General features: G+C 41.9%; 2 protein-coding genes across 2 annotated transcripts in view; both read left to right on the top strand.

Moving 5' to 3' along the window:
- The first annotated feature begins 190 nt into the window (after window positions 1-190).
- On the top strand, window positions 191-12812 carry LOC127217160 (zinc finger protein 14). The gene is made up of 5 exons (XM_051178029.1): window positions 191-260; window positions 6851-7183; window positions 9799-9925; window positions 10095-10155; window positions 10648-12812. The coding sequence occupies exons 2-5, from the start codon at window positions 7145-7147 to the stop codon at window positions 12017-12019; spliced, it is 1599 nt and encodes a 532-aa protein (XP_051033986.1). The 5' UTR covers window positions 191-260; window positions 6851-7144; the 3' UTR covers window positions 12020-12812.
- Window positions 549-19739, top strand: part of LOC127217161 (zinc finger protein 14) — an 85465-nt gene continuing 66274 nt past the window's right edge. The window contains exon 1 of the mRNA XM_051178030.1: window positions 549-768. The gene's annotated coding sequence lies outside the window, so the exon portion shown is untranslated. The remainder of the gene's footprint in view (window positions 769-19739) is intronic.

Below are 19739 nucleotides of genomic sequence, written 5' to 3'. Positions count from 1 at the left end.
GACGGGTTGTTCATGCAGTAGTATCCAGAGAACTCTTGTCAATCAAGCTTGTGGTGCATATCTGGCCAATCAGGACTTCGGAAGAGGCGGTCCAATCAAGAGCATCAGCGGGAGGCGGAAGGTGGGTTCTTTCCCGCCGCCATGCTGTGTGTTCTGCTCCGTGTCCTAAGCAGGCATCGCGTTGTCCCGTGTGCTGCGCTGTGAGCGCCACTGCGGGGAGCTGTGAGGCGAGCGCGGTCGAGCTCAGCAGCCGCGCCATGGTGAGCGCGGGGCCGCTGTCCCCAGACAGGGAAGAGCGGCCGGCTGAGCCGGGGGAGCCGGTGTGCTGGGCCCTCCCCGGGCTGGGGGAGGGGTGGGACCGGCCGGCGGACCGGGCACCCTATTAGGTTCATGCGGCAACCTTAGGCCCATCTTCAGCTAGGCCCTGCTCGGAGGATTCTGGTCACTTCCGCCTTTCCGGCCATGTCTGCTCAGAGCGCGGGGAGCAGAAGGCTCCGCCCTTTGCGGGGTAGCTTCCGGGTTGGTGACGTCACCGACCGGCGCTGGCTCCCTGTTTGTGCTTTTGGTGTCGCACTTAACTGCTGTGTTCTCTGCACTGTAGTGTAGACGTTCTGGACTTTGTATTTCACATTTGGGTCTAGTATCAACTCTGAGTTAATTTTGTGAAATTTTCTGAGTCTTTGTCCAAAGTATTTCTTAAGAATGGTGTCCCAGAAACAGTTCTAGAAAAGACTGCTGAGTGGATTTCCTTTGCTACTTTTATCAAAGGTTAGTTTGTTTCCTTATTTTTTTAGTTGGTTTGTGGGTCTTTTTATTCTACCTAAATAGTGCGTTGTCTTGTGTATTTGTTTGGGAATGTTAATTGTGTGCTGTGGGTTCATCTGTATTGTGCTGACCTTTTATTTAAAAAAATTTGTATATAATCTTTAGTAATAGTTTTCTGTTACTTATAAGGAATTATAAACATTTTTGTGGGTATTATTTAAATCTATAATTGAAACTGGGAACTGCATTTTAGGCTTGTGGCTGTCATGTGCCAAAAACATAGACAAATACATTTGCATCTTTCTACAATGTCAGCATTTATTGAATAGAAATTTAAAAGGTGTCATGCTTCCAATGATAATCTGGTTGAGGCTAAGGCAGGTTCTTTTTTTTTTTTTTTTTTTTTTGCAAATTGTAATTACTAATATTAATTTCATAACGCAGTAAATATATATGTATGTAAATGTGCTGTTTACAAATGCATTTAAGATAAAGAGGCTGCAGAAGAGTTCAGAGGATTCTAGAAGTTGGCTGAGAGAAATGTAAATAGTGTTTCAGTTGATGAGATGAATTAGAACTCATGATCAATGAGCCCCAGAAGGGAACTTTAAGTCTGGGAAAGAGTCAGGTTTGAAACTGTTGTTATGATGTTCCAGCTGTAAGATGAAAGGCACACTAGGGTCTGAGGTGAGCTCCTGGTCTCAGTGGACAAATAGAGACTCCGTTGAGCTGAAGCTGTAGGGACAATCAGGTATCAGATAATAGGTTGGGTTCAGGCCAGGTGTCTATCACTTTCTGAGGCTAAGCAAGAGAGGTGCATCCTTGTCTAAAACATTTTAAACATACACACACTACACACACCACACACACACACGAGAAATTCACCTGCCTTTATCAAGTGCTGGGATAAAAGGGATATGCCTTTATGCCTAAGGTTTTTTTTTTTTTGAGATACAGTCTTACTGGCTGCCTTGGAACTTTCAGTGTGCTGGCCTTGAATTTACAGAAACTCATTTGTCTCTGCCTTCCAAGTACTGGGATTAAATGAATGATAGGATTTTAATATGCCCACCTTCCCTGTAGTTTCAACACACCCTGACCATTTTCTACTTTTCTAATCCCAGGAATAATCTGTTTTCTAGTCTGTGCTGCATGGGCAATCAGATATCCTAGTTTTTAGATCTGCCCAGGGGCTGTAGGCAGTTCCCTTCCCTCAAAATGGATTCAGAAGCTGCTTTAAAATGTTGTCTCTCAGGGCAAGTCAGCCTGACAAACTTTTCCAGTGTTGAATGACATCAAGCAAGGCATGGCCTGAGCTCAAATGTCTATCTGCAATTTGGCAGTAATTCTCCCATTAGTAAGGTGATTATTAGAAATTTGCAATTAGCTGGGCGATAGTGGTGTACACCTTTAAAGGAAGCAGTAGGGAAGCAGAGGCAATTGGAGACAGCCAGGTCTACAGAGGGAGCTCCAGGATAGCCAGGGCTACACAGAGAAACCCCATTTCAAAAAGAAAAAATAAAATTAAATAAGGTTAAAAATTAATATAGAATTTTTTAAATTGCAAAAATTGTAGCTGGAGAGCTGGCTGAGTTAAGAGCACTGGCTACTCTTTCAAAGGACCCAAGTTCAATTCCAAGTACCCCTATGGTAGATCACAACCATCTATAGCTTCATACAACACCCTGTTCTGTCCTCCTTGGACACCTGGCTCACAGATGGTATATGGACATACTGACAGGCAAAACACTCATACAAATAATGTAGAAAATAAAAACAGTCAAAAATAATTACAAATAAAAACAAACCTAAAGCTATTGTATCATGGTCAAGTGGAAGTTAAGGCAGGTATGTAGGACCAACAGAAACCTGAGGCTGTTATTGCATCTCACTGGTAGAGCACATGCTAATTTCCACATTCAAAAAGGAAAAATTAACAGCCAATGTAATCCAGTATATACACAATTAAGAAAAATTTTATGATCATGCCAAGTCTTTAGGATGGGGGACAACAAAACTATGTCATATATCAAGAAAAGGTCAGAAAGCTATTGAGACTTAGAAGATATTATTATGCACAGAAAAGCCCAAGAACTAACAGGAACTCAAGGAATTAGTATCTGAAGGATACAGGATTAGTAGGCAAAATTCTGTTTTCCTGTATGTCAGCAAAAAACAATAGGTTGTGAAAATAAAAAACATTGCACTGCTTATATAATACCACCAAGGAGAAAGACAGAAATGCATGCAAATATAGCAAAGAACTACAGACATTAACTACAATTTTTTTTTTTTTTTTTTTTTTTTTTTTTGGAGACAGGGCTCCAAACAGTGGATGTCCTGGAAACTGCTCTCTACAGAGGCCAGAATGGCCTCAACTCAGATTAAAAGCTGCAGCACCACTGTGTGGCAACTTTTATATGTATGAATGTTTTGCTTGCATATATGTCTGTATACCGCTTACATGCCTAGTGCCTGCAGAGGCTACCAGAGGGCATCAGATCTCCTGAAAATTGTAGTTGCAGATGGTTTTGAACTGTCCTGTGTGCTGGAAATTGAACCCAGGTCTTGTGTGAAAGAACAGCTGTGTTCTAAACCACTGAGCCACCTCTTACTTTTCTATTAATTAATTAGCATGTATTTTTTGAGATAGGATCTTGTGTAGGCAAGAATGACCCTGAACTCCTGATTCTCCTGCCTCTATTTCTATATATATTTATATGTATTTCTTTCTTTGTCTTTCTCATTGGTGGTATATAAGCAGTGTAATGTTTTTATTTTCACAACCTGTTGTTTATTGCTGACATACATGAAAATGGAATTTTGTCTACTAATCCTGTTTCCTATAAGTTTGCTGTAGCATCTTATTAATGCCTTGACTTTTTGTTAGTTCTTGGGATTTTCTATGGATAATAACAGGCATGCATCAGGACATGATTGAATAATGTCATTATGTATGAAGAATGTTCTGATTATTGTCATGTCCTGTTCCCTAATTTCCCTTTCATCCTCTTTAGTCAACTCTTGCTTACAATTCCCTTTGAAATACTCATGTTCTCCCCCCTCCCCCTTTTTGTTTTGAGGCCCACAGTTTTAACCAGGATCATCTGTGTGACCATGGGTAAACCTACCATTGGAGCTTGGTGGGCACCTCAGTGGGTACACAATTGAAGATTGACTTTCCTCCAGAATCCCTCGGTAATCATACTTCAAGGAGGGGTGATCGATTCAGGATTGGCAGTTTCATTGCAGAAACTCATGGCTTTTGTCGTCAAGTTGGAATGGTATTAGCTCTGCCATGCTCAGAAATCAGCATTTTACATCCCATCCTGCTATCTTCTTGGCCTTTGTTTGTGTCTTTTTGAGACAGGTGTAGTCCAGACTGGCCTTGTACTCAAAAAGATTCACCTGCCTATGCCTCCTCAGTGCTGGGATCAAAGGTGTGGGCCACCAGCGCCCTGCTGGGCCTTTCATTCTTTATGCCCCTTCTACAGTGATCTCTGAGCCTTAGAAGTGGTGGTATCAATTTCCTGTTTGTGGCTGAGTACTCTGGTGTCCACTTACTCTCAGCACCTTGAGTGGCTGTGCATCTCTGCAATCTCTGCAGAGAGAGGCTTCTCTGATTTAGACTGGGAGTAGCATTTGTCTGTGGGTATAAACAGTATTTAGATGGTAACTGGGTGCTAGGACAATTTAGCTAAACAGTAGTGCTGAGTTCATCCCTCCTGTCTCAGACATGGGGTTTTGGCTACATTAACTGCCTGCATGGCTTCTCTTACGAAGTGAACCTCATATCCAATTAGAGAGCAGTCTGATTGTCCTTGGAATGATTATACCACTACTGCACAGGTGGGTAAGAAGATTCCTCTCTAGCAGCCTGCATTGCACCTTCGGGAACTGACAGCCAACCAGCAGGGAGGAAGCTTTCAGCTCATTTCCAGTTTGATTTCTCACTGCATTGTAATAGTATGTATGTTGTCTCCAGCAATAGCAACCAACTCTGGTGGGCAGCCAAGAGGAGCAGAAGAGGGTGTGTTATTTGGGAGACATCTGGGGCTTCTCTGATTAATAGCTAATAAAATAAGGAAGCAACTCACTCCTGTACTGGAGTTACGGCTTAACATTGGCTTTTAGAAGCATCATTTATGTAGGGTCTTTCCCTTGTAACTTACACATGACCTAGCTATCAGCATTCCTGGACAAATGATCAAAGAACTCCATATTCTTCTACAGTAGGTACTTGCACAGCCATGTTCATTGTCACCCTTACCTGTAATAACTGGTGAGTGGATAATAAAAATTGTGCATACATAATTGGCTTTTGTGAAGAAGAAATTCTGAAATGTGCAGGCTAGTGGATGAAACTGGATAAAAATACGAATGAACTGATAACCCCAGGCTGGGAGAATAAACACCTGGCGTTCTTTCCCATGGGTGCTGGCTTTATACCCTTAGGTTGGTGTGTCATCACTTGTAGGAAAAAGGGCCTCAAGGGAAGCAAAGGCAGGACCCAGGACCTGGGGAGTGAAGCAGAGGCCCTGGAGGAGTGCTCTATACTGCATTTCTTTTCTGACTTGCTTAGCTGCACAGGGGCCACAGCTGGTTGGAAATTCAGCAGCAATCACTGACCAAGATTTGTGAACAGTCCATTCCGATGGAGTCAGTTTCTCAGTTGAGGTTACTGCTTCCTAGGTGACTCAAGTTGATGTCAAGTGGACAAAAATTAATCACACTTTTAAAAGAGTTGGGTATATAGACCTAGTAGTATATAGCAAGCTTCTATCCAAGTATATGATTGTTCTTTTTTTTATTTTTAATGTTGAGAACATCTCACTTATTTCCATACAGGTTGCAGCAGTTTCCATTCTCAACAGCAGTGAATAAGGCCCCTTTGCCTGCATCCTCACCAGCATTTGTTGTTACTTATTTTCTGGCTGGTGTGACAGTCTTAAAATAGTTTAATTAACATTTCCCTAATAGCTAAGGGCATTGATTTTGTTTTGTGAACAGCACAGCTCTTCCATGAGGCGCTTTTGCTCTTTTGTCTAAAATTGGGTCTATTTGTTTAAAAAAAATATTTATTATGTATACAGTGTTCTACCTGTATAATTGCCTACACACCAGAAGAGGGCACCAAATTTCATTACAGATGGCTGTGAGCCACCATGTGGCTGCTGGGAATTGAACTCAGGACCACTTAGCCTCTGGAGCCACCTCTCCAGCCCCAAATTGGGTCTATTTTTGTGGGTTTGTTTCTGGATTTTCTGCTTCAGTGTTCGTTGCTTAAGTTAAGTGCACGGTCATGATTGTGGTAGTTTTATAGGACATCTTTAGTCAGATAGTATCAATGTGTGTACTCTTCAGAGTTGTGTTGAACATTTTTTTTTCCTGCTCGCCCTTTCCATGTAACCTGTAGAATCGGTTCTGGTTATAACATAATCTGGTTCTGAATGTTATGAGGAGGGTGATTATAGTGAAGAAACATAATGTCTTAACAATGTTGAGACTTCCTGTTCTCTGTGATGGTGACTTTTGGTTTTCCTTCATTAGAAATGTTTGGTTCTTGTCCAAAGGCTTGTCTCTTATCTACCCTTTTTTCTAAGGTGCTGTACATGTGATGTAGAATTGATATTTGTATATACAGTTATTTACTGCTATTATTGGAAAATGATGGTCTTTTGTATATTCATGTCTCAAAAGTTTTCAGTTCCTCAGGTTTTTGTGGATTTCCTGTATGGAAATTTTTTTTCTTCTCAATCTCAGTGTCTTTGCATTTATTTCCCATGTCCCTCCTCATGGTAGTTGATATCATATGACTTTTTGGGATTTAACCTGTTGATTTGTTACATTTCACTGATTAGAGAGTTTTTCTCTTGGAGTTCTGGGGATTAAGTTAAGGCTTAAAAGCATGGACAATATTAAGATAAAGGTGGAGCACAGTCACTAGCCTTCAGAGGGTTCCTAGAAAGGTGCATGTAATAAAGTATTGCTGAAAAGCTGAGAACAGTAAAAACAGAGCTAACCACTTCAAAATCTTGGAAACTTTTACCATATGTAATCAACTAAGAGGCCTGTCTCTGTGCAGGTCTGTCAGGGAAGTTCAGGAATGATGAACTGAGTCAAGAAGACCCTGTTGTATAGTGGGTGGTACTTTATGAAAAGTCCAAAGAAGCAGTGTTGCTTTCCTGCCTTCCTTCTCTTCTTGCTGGTGAGTGCATCTGTCCCACTGCCACCGCTGCCGCCACCACCATCCTTCACTGACATTGGAACCCTGCTTCTTGGGGACTGAAGACCAGAAGCTTTCCAGGTGTGTTCTAGGCCTTTGGCACCAGATTGAAGCACTTGAGGCTTCCTGCCTTGTGCACAGAGCCTCTGCATCATGGAGACAGCCATTGTTGGACTATCCAGGCCGGATCAGGTAATCCAATATAATATATATCTTACTAATTCTTCCAGTCTTACTCTGCTAGAGAATCCTGATTTGTTCAATGGCCACCTATGTCCTCCTCTGCTTATGAGTGCACCTGAAATACTACTTTTAAATAGCCATTTTCTATTTTATAGTTTGTACATGTAAGCCATATAAGAATAAGACATTTTTTCCATTTTCTTCACCAGTCAATGGCCTAAAATAATGACTAGAACAGCATGCTTAGCAACAACAAGTAATGCCACAGTCATTAGATGTTACCAGGAAAATTGGGGTCTTTTTTGGGGTTGTTGAGCCTCATTGAGCAAGAATAAGACCATTACCACTTTTTTTTTTTTTTTTTTTTTTTTTTTTTTTAGCCAAATTTGAAGCAAACTTTGTTAAATACTAGCCAGGGTGAAGGACACTAGCCAGGTTCGTACCCAGGATTCCCAGAGAATGGGACTTATAAAGGCAAAACTCACAAGGCTGCCTACTTCCTGCCTTTGTCCAATGGGGGCAAGCATACATCCTGACATGCTTCCTGCCTATGTACCTCTCTCCTGTGTGGGATCAAGCACATCCTGTGCAGCTGGGGCAACCAACATTATTCACAGAAGTGAAAACACATGACTTGTCATTTTATGTGAAAAACAACTCAGTATTCTAGTAAGCAATCTGTCCTTGGGCAAGTGGGGCTTATAGGTCAGAGGCATTTGTTTTATAGTTTTCCACCCTCTTTTCCACCCACTTTCCCTCCCTCTCTCCTCTCCCTACCTCCCCTTTCATTTTTCCAGATGATTTTTCTTTGTGTAGCCCTCACTGTCCTGGGGCTCTGTAGACCAGGTTGGCCTCAGACTCACAGAGATCCTTCTGTCTCTGTCTCCCACCACTGGCCATTGTTTTATAACTCTTTTAAGCACAGAAGTTTAAACTTAAAACATAACTTTAGTCCTCATAGGGTTTTTAGTTACATTAATAAGAGAATTTAAGAATGAGCCCAAAGGAAAGCTTGAGGAAATTTTATTAAGAGTTTAAAGGAAAAATCCCAAGGCAGGAAGGCTTAAATCTTGACATCTGCTAGGAAAAGGGTGATGAAGAGGAAGAGAAAAATCCATGCCATTTGAGTTAAGCCACCTCAGATGTTAGCTACAGGGCAGACAGGCATTCACATGGCCTTTGGAGAACAATGGAAACAACTCAAGTACCAGAAAAACCATTCTTTTATGCTCTGGCCTGCGTCAAAAGAAAAGGAACAGAGAGTGCAAGAGAAAGGGCAAGCTTCATCTTGAGTATTCAGAAAGGCAGACAGACCCAGGAGACCCTAAAGCTGCTTAGAGGGAAATGAACATTATCTCATTAATGGGATAATTATTCCTCCCATCCCTTTAGCTTACCTTACAGCTAGTCAGCCCTCCCTGGAGTTTGTCCCTTAGCTCAACTGTTGACCAGCTCAATTGTATCACCTTTTTTTTTTTTTTTCCTTCTCTGAGACAGAGTTTCTATGTATAGCTTTAGATGTCCTGGAACTTGCTCTGGTTGCCAACCTGGCCACAAACTCAGAGACCCACCTGCTTTTGCCTCCTAAGTGCTGGGACTAAAGGCCTGCACCACCACCTTCCGGTTCTGTATTAACTCTTAAGGGCAGACACAAAGCATTTCTCCACCCAGACTTACTTGACTAGAAGGAACCAGCTTTTTCTTAATGGCATCTTCAGTTCATGCTCAAGGGCACAGATAAGGCTCTCATCACTAAACTGCCTGTACCGTTTCTTTGTCTCTTGTTCCCCTCCTTCCTCTCCTGAAGAGGTAGCCCTAATTATCATCTAGAGATTTGGGACAACAGTTTATCTGGCTTCTTTGAGGTTGTCTAAAGTGAGGTCCAGTGTAACAGTTGGTGTATCCTTCCTTGGGCCTTTCTAGGGAACCTCAAATCTGCATTAATGGTTACATTTGTATGGCAACCAGGTGTATTGAGGAAAAGAAGAAATGAGCTTGGAATAAGACTGAGTGGAGACAAATAAAAGTGAAGTTGGAATAGTTTGAGCAGAGGATGGAGTGTATCCCTTGCCTGGGGCAGTCATCATTTTGATACAGAAGCTTAATATTGGGAGATCTGGGCAGAAAAGCTGTTGTCACATAGTCCATAGTCACTTTTGAGAGGCTGATCCTCGAGATGTCTCTTGAGTTTGGAAGTGATTAATAGACTGTCAAAAGAGAAACAGGAGTGTTCAGAGTTGCCATGCTGAGTCATTTACCCTTATCATTTATGTCCAAGTGCAGTCTCTTAGAGAGGATGTTAATCCTCAGGCCAGCAGAGGCTAAACACTGAGCATGACTTACAAGGACAGACAGCCTCCTGAGCCCTAATGTTAATGCTGTTGTATGTATCAGATGATAGGGTGTGCCTGGGACAAGATCTAGGGATGGATGGAGAAAGAGAATGGGGTGGGGAAGCAGCACATCTCCTCCTGGGTGCAGTAACGAGGAGAGCAATCTGTCTGCTGTCTCTGAACATCACTCAGTGCTTTTACTAAACCACTCAGTTATGCTGTCATACTGTCAGATGTGGACAGATGTTTGTTCTCACCTCCTCTTTCATATACAAATATGGAATGTTCTAGGATCTAGTGAGCTTTGAGGATCTGGCTGTGAACTTCACCCAGGAAGAGTGGGATTTGCTGGATTCTTCTCAGAAGATTCTCTATGGGGATGTGATGCTGGAAACCTTCAGGAACTTCACTGCTATAGGTGAGGGCATCATATAACCTTCATTCCATAAATTAGAGAACAAATGTTCCTGGTTATTGATGGTCGCTGTAGTTTGGATGCGGAAAGGGAAGAATGTGGTGAAGAAATTAGAAATAGTTGTAACTGTGCGTTGTGATAATTTATCACATTTTCCGTGACTGTGTTTCAGGGTACGAATGGGAAGACCAGACAATTGAAGAACATTATGAAGAACCTGAAATAAATCTAAGGTAATCTGTATGCCAAGGGGAAGTAAATGTCCCTCAGAGAAATTTAATGTGCCATGAAAATTTAAGAACAAATTAACAAATGAGCCCAACTTTAAATTTACTCATCAGTAGAAAATTTTTACCTCAAATGTGTACCTTCATCTAAGTTTAGATTTTGCATAGTGTTTCAGAACCAGTTCTGTGACCCTCCATTGACAAATGCTACTATTTTGGTCTTAGGCCTATGGGAACCATGTTTTAGAGCCATCAGTCCATTTATTTTCAGATCTTTCGTATGAAGGCACGCATTTTGCTTGTTTTGGGTAATAGATGGTCTAATAAGCAAACAGTAGTAAAAGAACAGTCACTAATGTGCTTGTCATCTCTCACAGAAGATACTCTGGTAATGAATGAAGCAGGTGCTCAGGGTGGAGCAACCTTATCCATATACCAATCTTAGTATGAGCAGCAATGCAGGTGGAGACATTTTCATGTGTCATTCATTTTTAATAGGCACATCGTCTCTCACTCTGAGTGTACGCAGTATGAACGTGAGGAATATGAACAGAAGCCACAGGATTCTAATTTTCTTACAAGGGTTGAAGGATACACAGAAACTCAGACTTCGAGTGGACCTTCTGTATGTGAGGTATGTTTAAAGACCTTTGGACTATATCACCTGACTTACAATGGACATCATAACTATGACTACAAGGAAGTTGGAGGAAGCCAGACCGATGAAAATGATTATGATGGCAATCAGTGTGATAAAACTTCCAGTTCCCTTCAAAAACAAGAAAAAAATCATACTGGAAAAAAACTCTATGTGTGTCAAGAGTGTGGTAAAGCCTTTAGGTATCCCAGTGCCCTCCAGTTACATGAAAGAATTCATACTGGAGAAAAACCCTATGAGTGTAAAGACTGTGGGAAGGCATTTAGAGGTCTCAGCGCCCTTCATTTGCACGAAAGAATTCATACTGGAGAAAAACCCTATGAATGTAAACAGTGTGGCAGAGCCTTCACATATCTCAGTGCCCTTCAATTACATGAAAGAATTCATACTGAGGAAAGACCCTGTGAGTGTAAACAATGTGGTAAAACCTTCAGATATAGCAGGGCCCTAAAGTTACATGAAAGAATTCATACTGGAGAAAAGCCCTATGAATGTAAACAATGTGGTAAATTCTTTAGAAGTCACAGGACTCTTAAGTTACATAAAAGAATTCATACCGGAGAAAAACCCTATGAGTGTAAAGAATGCGGGAAAGCTTTTAGATGGCTTACTTCTCTGAAGTTACATGAAAAAATTCATACAGGAGAAAAACCCTATGAATGTCAAGAGTGTGGGAAAGCCTTCAGATGTCAGGCTTCTTATCATAGACATAAAATTACTCATGGTGGAGAAACATTGTATGAGTGTAAAGAGTGTGGTAAGTCCTTCATTTACCCTTCTTTACTTCAAGTACATGAAAGAACTCACACAGGCGAAAAGCCCTATCAGTGTAAGCTGTGTGGGAAAGCTTTTAGATGCCAGTCTTCGCTTCGATTGCATGAAAGAACGCACACCGGAGAAAAACCCTATGAATGTAAACACTGTGGCAAAGCCTTTTCAAGTTACAATTATCTTCGATTTCATGAAAGAAGCCACACTGGAGAGAAACCCTATGAATGTAAAGAATGTGGTAAAACCTTCACACATCGCTCTTACCTTCGATCACATGAAAGACGACATACTGGAGAGAAACCGTATCAGTGTGTTCAGTGTGGTAGATCCTTCAGTCGGCATAGTTCCTTTAAAAGACATCAGTCTGTTCATGGCGTGGAAAACCCATATGAATGTCAACAATATCTAATTCCTTTATCCCCATTTCCTTCAAATGAATGAAACAGATATTGGCAACAAACCCTTTGAATGTAAACGATGTTACAAAATGTCCCCATCCACATAAAACAGTTGGGAACTCAAGACAGGGATGAACCTTTTATATGTAAACTGTGACATAGCCTTTCAGGGGTCAGGATGTCCTTCAGATCCATGAAGGAATTCATGCTGGGCAAAGTTTATATTTGTTACCAATGTGGTGTCACTTGTCATACTTCTTTTCAGAGAAGTAAGTTAATTCATGCTGGTCAGATGCCCTATGAGTGTACAAGATGTGGTTAATTTTTCATTTCTTCCTGTTTGCCTTAAAATCATGAAAGAACTCAGTGGTGAAAAAAATCACATGAATATAAGCAATGTGGAAAAGACTTCAGGTGTCACAGGTCCTTTCAGTAGCACGAATGAAATCTCATGATGGAGAGATTATGTGAGTGTAAGATGTGTTAAAACCTTTAGATATTGTTGCTTCCTTAGATTCCATGAATGAACTCATACTGGAAATAGTTTCCATGTAACAATAAAAGCTGTGAGGCCTTCAAGGTTATAGTTCTTTCAGAAACCTGTGATGGATGGTGGGCAGTTCTGTAAGTGTAAGAAGTGTGGGAGCTTAATGGTTGCTGAGAGATGGATTTCCATTATAGTGGCTGCCCATTGATTTGCCTGGGTTCTGGTAAATACCCCCAGTTAAACTTGGTGGTTCCTCAAGCCACACTTGGGTACAATCATTCTTTGTCCCTGTCTTTGGTATCCTGTCTGGGACAAATAAACCATCATAATGTCTTCAAAGTTCACACTATAGGGACTTTTAAAGTTGGGCTGTATTTGCATCAGTGTGAAACATTGATAAGGAAGGGAGGCTGTGGCTAAAAATGCTGTTTCTGTGTTGGGATTGTGGTTTGCTTCATTTGTCAACTTGTTACAATCTGGAACTACCTGGGAAAGGATCTCAATGCTGAATTATCTAGGTTAGGTTAGCTTTGGGCCCAGCTGTCAGGGGTTTCCTTCCTTGGGTTAATTGAGGTAGGAAGAATGTTAAATGCTGTACTCAGAAGGAGCTGAGTACAGGCATTCTTTGCTGTCTGCCTTGGGACTATGGATACAATGTGACCTGCTATGTCATTTCCTGATACCATGACTGGTCCACAGTAATGGATTGTAACCTGGAACTGTGAGCTGAAATAAACCCTTTCTTTCCTAAATTGCTTTTGTCAGGGTATTTTATGCCAGACACAGGAATGAAGCTAAGATTGCCTGGACCTATGGCACAGGAGAACACTTGCCTTGGCTGTGATGTGAGTGGTCACAGCACTGGAGGGTACTTTTTGAGGATGCTGCCTCCAAAGCAGTAAGCCCAACCAACTTATCTATTCCAAAGTGCCATGGAAGGGTATGCTCTCCTGCTGCCTTGCCAGCTTCACAACCCCCTCTGCAACTTGGGTGTAGTGCAGCACATCTTTATGAAAGATGAGGTTGGCCACATATGGGGATGATCCCGTGTGGCTGCAAGGTGCGTCTTTGGGACATACAGCCATCAGATGCATGCTCCTTGGTGCAGGCAGTGGGGCATGTAGCAGGCTCAGGTGTTAGCTCAGCAGGAGCTTATCCAAATGTGCAGCCATTAAAACAGGAAAGATATGCAGGTAGTCTGCTGTGTTAGCTGCATATTGGCAGAGAAAAGAAATGAGATGGAAGAGATGAACAATTACACAAACAAACACCCAATTCTTCTTGAGCTCCCAAACCCATGGGAAGAATTAAAACAGCAAAGAGTAAGAGTGAGGTTTAACCTTACTAGGAATAAAAAGCTCAGAATAGAGCATGGAGATGGAGGCCTGAATACTAGCCCCATCCAGGAGACCAATAGCAAATGGCCTGCCTTGGGAGATTTCAAGCTTGAGCAAATGTTTAATAGGGCTGGGTAGTTGAGAAAGTCTTAAGTTTTCAAGAGGTGGCCAGTTATGCCCTTATAAGGCATGTGTGATTGTTAGCCCAGCACTGTTGGTGGCTGGAGGTGAAGTAGCAACAGCCTGTGGTACATCTTGCTTCCAGAAGCCAGGGAGGTAGGTTTGCATGCCTGTGCTCTAGGCCAGTTAGGACCAGAACCAGCTTTTTCCCCACAATCCTGATAAGAAGGTATGCAGCAGGCTTGTGGCAGCATTGTAGAGAATGACTGAACTGTGTAGGGCTGAGCTAGTACTTTCTGCATAGTTTTTCTTGAGGTAGGGTGTCACGTAGCTGAGGGAGGTTTCATTTTGTGCTGGGTATGGAATTCAGGCCCACTCTGGCTTAGTAAGCTAGCAGCTGAGCTGCATTCTCAGCTCAGCATCCATCATTGAAGAAACAGTACAAGTTGAAAGACCCCAGCAGACCCCAAGAGTTTGGAGTCTGTCAGGGGGGAAGGCCCTTGCCCCCAAGAGACGAGATCAGACCAACTGGATGCAAGTGCAAGAAGTTATTTATTGTTTACACAGGTACCTGTGGACGCTTCAGTCTTTCAGGGGACTGAGCATGCTGAGGTTAAAACTCAGGCAGTTTATATAGGGTTGGGGTGGCAAGAAGCAGGCTTACAGAAGCAGAAGCATGGTTACGGGGATTTCATTGCTTCATCTAAATGTAGCAGTTGTAGCTAACCAAGGACAGTTGGTTATTCGGGTTGGGCACAAAGAATACAAAGAATTCAGTTATGACTCTCTCAGCATCCCGGATACCGTCCTGCTGACCTTGCTTTGGTTCAAGTTGCAGACCACAGATATCTGGTTGGCGTTGGATGAGAGCCGCACCTGGTTCCCTCCTGTGCTTTTCTCATAACTTGACCTTGGCAAATTAGCAAGAGCAATTCAAACAGGCAATAAGCATAGTGGCGGGGGGGGGGGGGGCTTTCAAAGTGAGTTATGGGGAAACACTTGGTACTGGTGACAGAATCTTCATGCTGTTGGGTCTTGCTAATATTTATTGACTTTTGCTCCTGACTGTTCAGCTGGCACTTGTTTGGGATGGTGGCTTGTGGGCCCTCAGTGATCCTGAGACCCCTGTGTATAAAGGTATCACTTCACCGCTTACATACTAGTCTCTGTGTGTTTCACAGAGTTAGAAAAGCATCCGTGTGAGCTGAGTGACTACCAGAAGGGAGGTACACATGTGCACAGGGCTGGCACATGGGAAATTCCTGGAATTAGTCTGTTCTGTTTTTTGAAGAGACTATGACCATGACAACTCTATGAAAGAAACCATTTAATTGGGGGTCACTTACTGACTTACAGTTTCAGAGGTTTATTAAGTCCGTTATCATCATGACCAGGGGTATGGCAGCATACAGGCAGACATGGAAAATTAGCTGAGAGTTCTACATCTTGATCCACATGTAGCAGGACAGACACTGGGCCTGGCCTAGGCTTTTGAAACCTAAAAGCCCACCCCACTGACATAGTTGCTCCAACAAGGCCAGACCTAATCATTCTAATTCTCAAGCTACACCCTGATGCCTAAGTATTCAGATGTGTGAGCCTGTGGTGGCCATTTTTATTCAAACTTACAACACAAGTGATGTAAAGTAAATGAGAAAAATCCTCAACACTAGACTAGAGAGATGGCTTAGCAGTCCAGAGCACCTATTGCTCTTGCAGAGGACCCTAGTTTGGCTCCCAGCACTCAAGTCAGTTGGCACAAAAGTGCTCCAGACAGAGCACATAACCCCACTCAAGACACAAGCATACATGTAATTTAAGTGAAAAAAAAAAAAAATCCCAATAGCCTGTACCAATAGATGTTAAAACAATGGTTGAAGTTTGAATGAAGGTACCCTGTGTGTATGGGAAGTGTTTACAGGTGGGCTGCCTTTCTTGGAGCTGCTTGTGGAGAACAGCCCCCAAACAACACATGTTGTTGCCAATGCTGTTAGTTGCACATCAGAACTAGATAGTAAGACTCTGTTGCTGAAGACACTGCATGCTGTGCTTGGTGGCTGTGGAAAAAAAAAAGCTGAGACTGAGCTGGGAGGTTCATGGGTGACTATAGCGGCTGTGCAGGGTAAAGGGGAGAAGTACTATCCACGGCATTGCTCAGCTTGGGACTCTCATACCACATTAGCAAACTGGTAGGCATCTTTTTGCAGGCAGCAGTTAGGGCTGATACGCATGGGCTGTTTGGGGAGTCAGAGATTAAGTGGCTGTTCATGCTTATCCCTAAATAAGACAGTGTTCATGGACACATGCACACATACCTGTGCACGTGTGCGCGCACGCACGCGCGCACACACACACACACAGACACACGGCACTGGTAGAGTGGATAGAAACAGTGGAAAGCTACAGGAACAAGTCCAGTGTTGCTGAGTTTGGCATCACCATTTTCCTCTTGAAATCCCAGCACCTGTGATGACCTCCCGGAGACCAGACAGAATTGAGCCTTTTGTTTCATGCCCAGGGGTGCTCAAGAGGCCCTGCCAGCCTCCCAAGGATTTATAGACAGTTAATATTAACTAGGTGGTGGATTGTTAGCCAGAGACAAGCCATTTGTATAGCTCCTCCACTGGTTGAACTAGTAATTCACATAACTATGATAAATTCCTAGTTTTGAAGTAACTCAATTTTTCTTTTTCTTTTTTTATACATATTTATTACCTTTTTATTTTCCATATCGACCCCAGTTCCCCCTCCCTCCATCCCATGCTACCTGACCCCCTCTCTGGTCCCATTCCCCAGTCAATCCACAGTGAGGGTGATGCCTTCCAAAAGGGATCATCAAAAGCTGTCAAGTCATTTGGAGTAGGGACTAGGCCCTCCATCCTGTCTCTAGACTAAGGGAGTATCCCTCCAAGGGGAATGTGCTCCCAAAGTCCTTTTGTGCAACAGGGTTACATCCTGGTTCCACTGTCAGAGGTCCCTTAGTCTGGCCAGGCCTTCTAACAGACCCACATTCAGGGGGTCTGAGTCTGACCAGTGCTGGTTTCCCATGAGCTCCCCCTTGTTTAGGTCAGCTGTCTCTGGGTTTCTGTAGCCTGGTCTTGACCCCATTTTCTTATCACTCTTCCCTCTCTGCATCTGGATTCCAGGAGTTTGGCTCAGTGTTTAACTGTGTGTGTCTGCTCCTGTTTCCATCAGCTACTAGATGAGGGCTCTGTGATGGTAGATAAGTTAGTTATCAATCTCATTATCAGGTAAGGGCATTTAAGGTAGCCTCTTTGCGGTTGCTCAGACTGTTAGTTGGGGTCATCCTTGTAGGTCTCTGGACATTTCTCTAGAGTCAATTTTCACTTCAAAGTTTCCCTCTATTATGGTATCTCCTTTTTTAGTTTTATTTATTTATTTATTTATTTATTTATTTATTTATTTATTTATTTATTTATTGCTCTCTTCTCAATCTTACTGGTCCCGCATACTCTCTTTTTCCTAGCTCCGTCTCCACTCACTGGCCCCCCACTTCCAATATGCTCAGGAGATCTTGTTCATTCCCCTTCTGTGAGGGACCTTGTATGAATCTCTTAGATTCCGCCTTGTATCCTAGTTTCTGTGGTGGTATGAATTATAGGCTGGAGATCCTTTGCTCCATGTCTAAAATCCATATATGAGTGAGTACATACCATGTTCCTCTTTTTGTGACTAGGTTACCTCAATCAGAATGGTTTCTTCAAGTTCTGTCCATTTACCTGCGAATTTCAAGATTCCATTGTTTTTTTTCTGCTGAGTAGTATTCCATTGTGTAAATGTGCCATATCTTCTTTATTTATTCTTCAGTTGAGGGGATCTAGGTTGCTTCCAGCTTCTTGCTATTACAAATAATGCTGCTATGAACATAGTCTTTGTTGCATGGATGTGGATCATTTGGGAATATGTCTAAGAGTAGAATTGCTGGGTCCTTTGATAGACTAATTCCCATTTTCCTGAAGAACAGCCATACTGATCTCCAAAATGGCTGTATGAGTTTGCACTCCCACCATCAGTGGAGGAGTGTTCCCCTTTCTCCACATCCTCTCCAGCATAAGCTGTTATTGATGTTTCTGAATTTAGGCATTCTGACAGGAGTATCTCAGAGTTTTGATTTGCATTTCCCTGATGGCTAAGGATGTTGAGTTCTTTCAGCCATTTTGGATTCCTCTATTGAGAATTCTGTATTTAGTTCTGTACCCCACCTTTTAATTGGATTATTTGGTGTTTTGGTGACTAGTTTTTTTAGTTCTTTGTATATTTTGAAGATCAGCCCTCTGTTGGATGTGGGGTTGGTGAAGATCATTTCCCAGTCTGTGGGCTGACTTTTGGTCTTGTTAACGGTGTCCTTTGCCTTACAGAAGTTTCTCAGTTTGAGGAGGTCCCATATATTAATTGTTGATCTCAGTGTTTGTGCTACTGATGTTATGTTCAGGAAGCAGTTCCCTGTACCAATTCCTTCAAGGGTACCTCCCACTCTCTCTTCTAAGATATTCAGTGTGGCTGGATTTATATTGAGGTCTTTGATCCATTTGGTCTTGAGTTTTGTGCATGGTGATAGACACAGGTCTATCTGCAGTCTTCTACACATCATCATCCAGTTGTGCTAGCACCATTTGTTAAAGATGCTTTCTTCCATTGTATAATTTTAGTTGTTTGTCAAAAATCAGGTGTTTGTAGGTGTTTGTATTAGTATCAGGATTTTCAATTTGATTCCATTGGTCTACCTGTCTGTTTTTGTGCCAGTATAAAGCTGTTTTCAGGACTATAGCTCTACAGTAGAGCTTGAAATTGGGGATGGTGATGCCTCCTGAAGTTCCTTTATTGTACAAGGTTGTTTTGGCTACCCTGGGTCTTTTGTTTTTCCATATAAAGTTGAGTATTAATCTTTCAAGTTCAGTGAAGAATTGTACTGGGATTTTGATGGGAATTGCATTGGAATCTGTAAATTGCTTTTGGCAACATTGCCATTTTTACTGTGTTTATCCTACCTATCCAAGAACATGGGAGATCTTTTCATTTTCTGGTATTTTCTTTAATTCCTTTCTTTAAAGACACAAAGTTCTTGCTATATAGGTCTTTCACTTGTTTGGTAAGTGTTACCCCAAGATACTTTATGTTTTTTTTGTGGCTATTTTGTTCTCTGATTTCTTTTTCAGCCCCTTTATTGTCTGTATATAGTAGGCTACTGATTTTTTTGAGTTAATCTTGTATCCTGCTAATTTGCTGAATGTGTTTATCAGCTGTAGGAGTTCCCTGGTAGAGTTTTTTGAGTCACTTATGTAAACTATCATATCATTTGCGAATAGTGACAGTTTGACTTCTTTTCCAATTTGTATCCCCTTGATCTCCTTTTGTTGTCTCATTGCTCTAGCTAGAACTTCAAGAACAATATTGAAGAGATTTGGAGAGAATGAGTAGCCTTATCTTATTCACCTTAAGTTTCTTTCCATTCAGTTTGATGTTGGCTGTTGGTTTACTGTATATTGCTCTTATTATGTTTAGGTATGTTCCTGTTATCCCTGATCTCTCCGAAGAACTTTATCATGAAAGGGTGTTGGGTTTTGTCAAAGGCTTTTTCTAGTGAGATGTTCATATGATTTTTCTTTTTCAGTTTGTTTATATTGTGGATCGCATTGATAGATTTTTGTATGTTTAATCATCCCTGCATCCCTGGGATGAAGCTTACTAGGTCATGGTGGATGATTTTTCTGATGTGTTCTTGGATTCGATTTCCCAGTATTTTATTGAGTATTTTTGCATCAGTGTTTATGAGGGTTTTCTTTCTTAGTTGTGTCTTT

Source organism: Phodopus roborovskii, unplaced genomic scaffold, assembly GCF_943737965.1.
Source record: "Phodopus roborovskii unplaced genomic scaffold, PHOROB, whole genome shotgun sequence".
NCBI classification, from domain to species: domain Eukaryota; kingdom Metazoa; phylum Chordata; class Mammalia; order Rodentia; family Cricetidae; genus Phodopus; species Phodopus roborovskii.
This window is presented reverse-complemented; position numbering and strand designations above follow the sequence as displayed.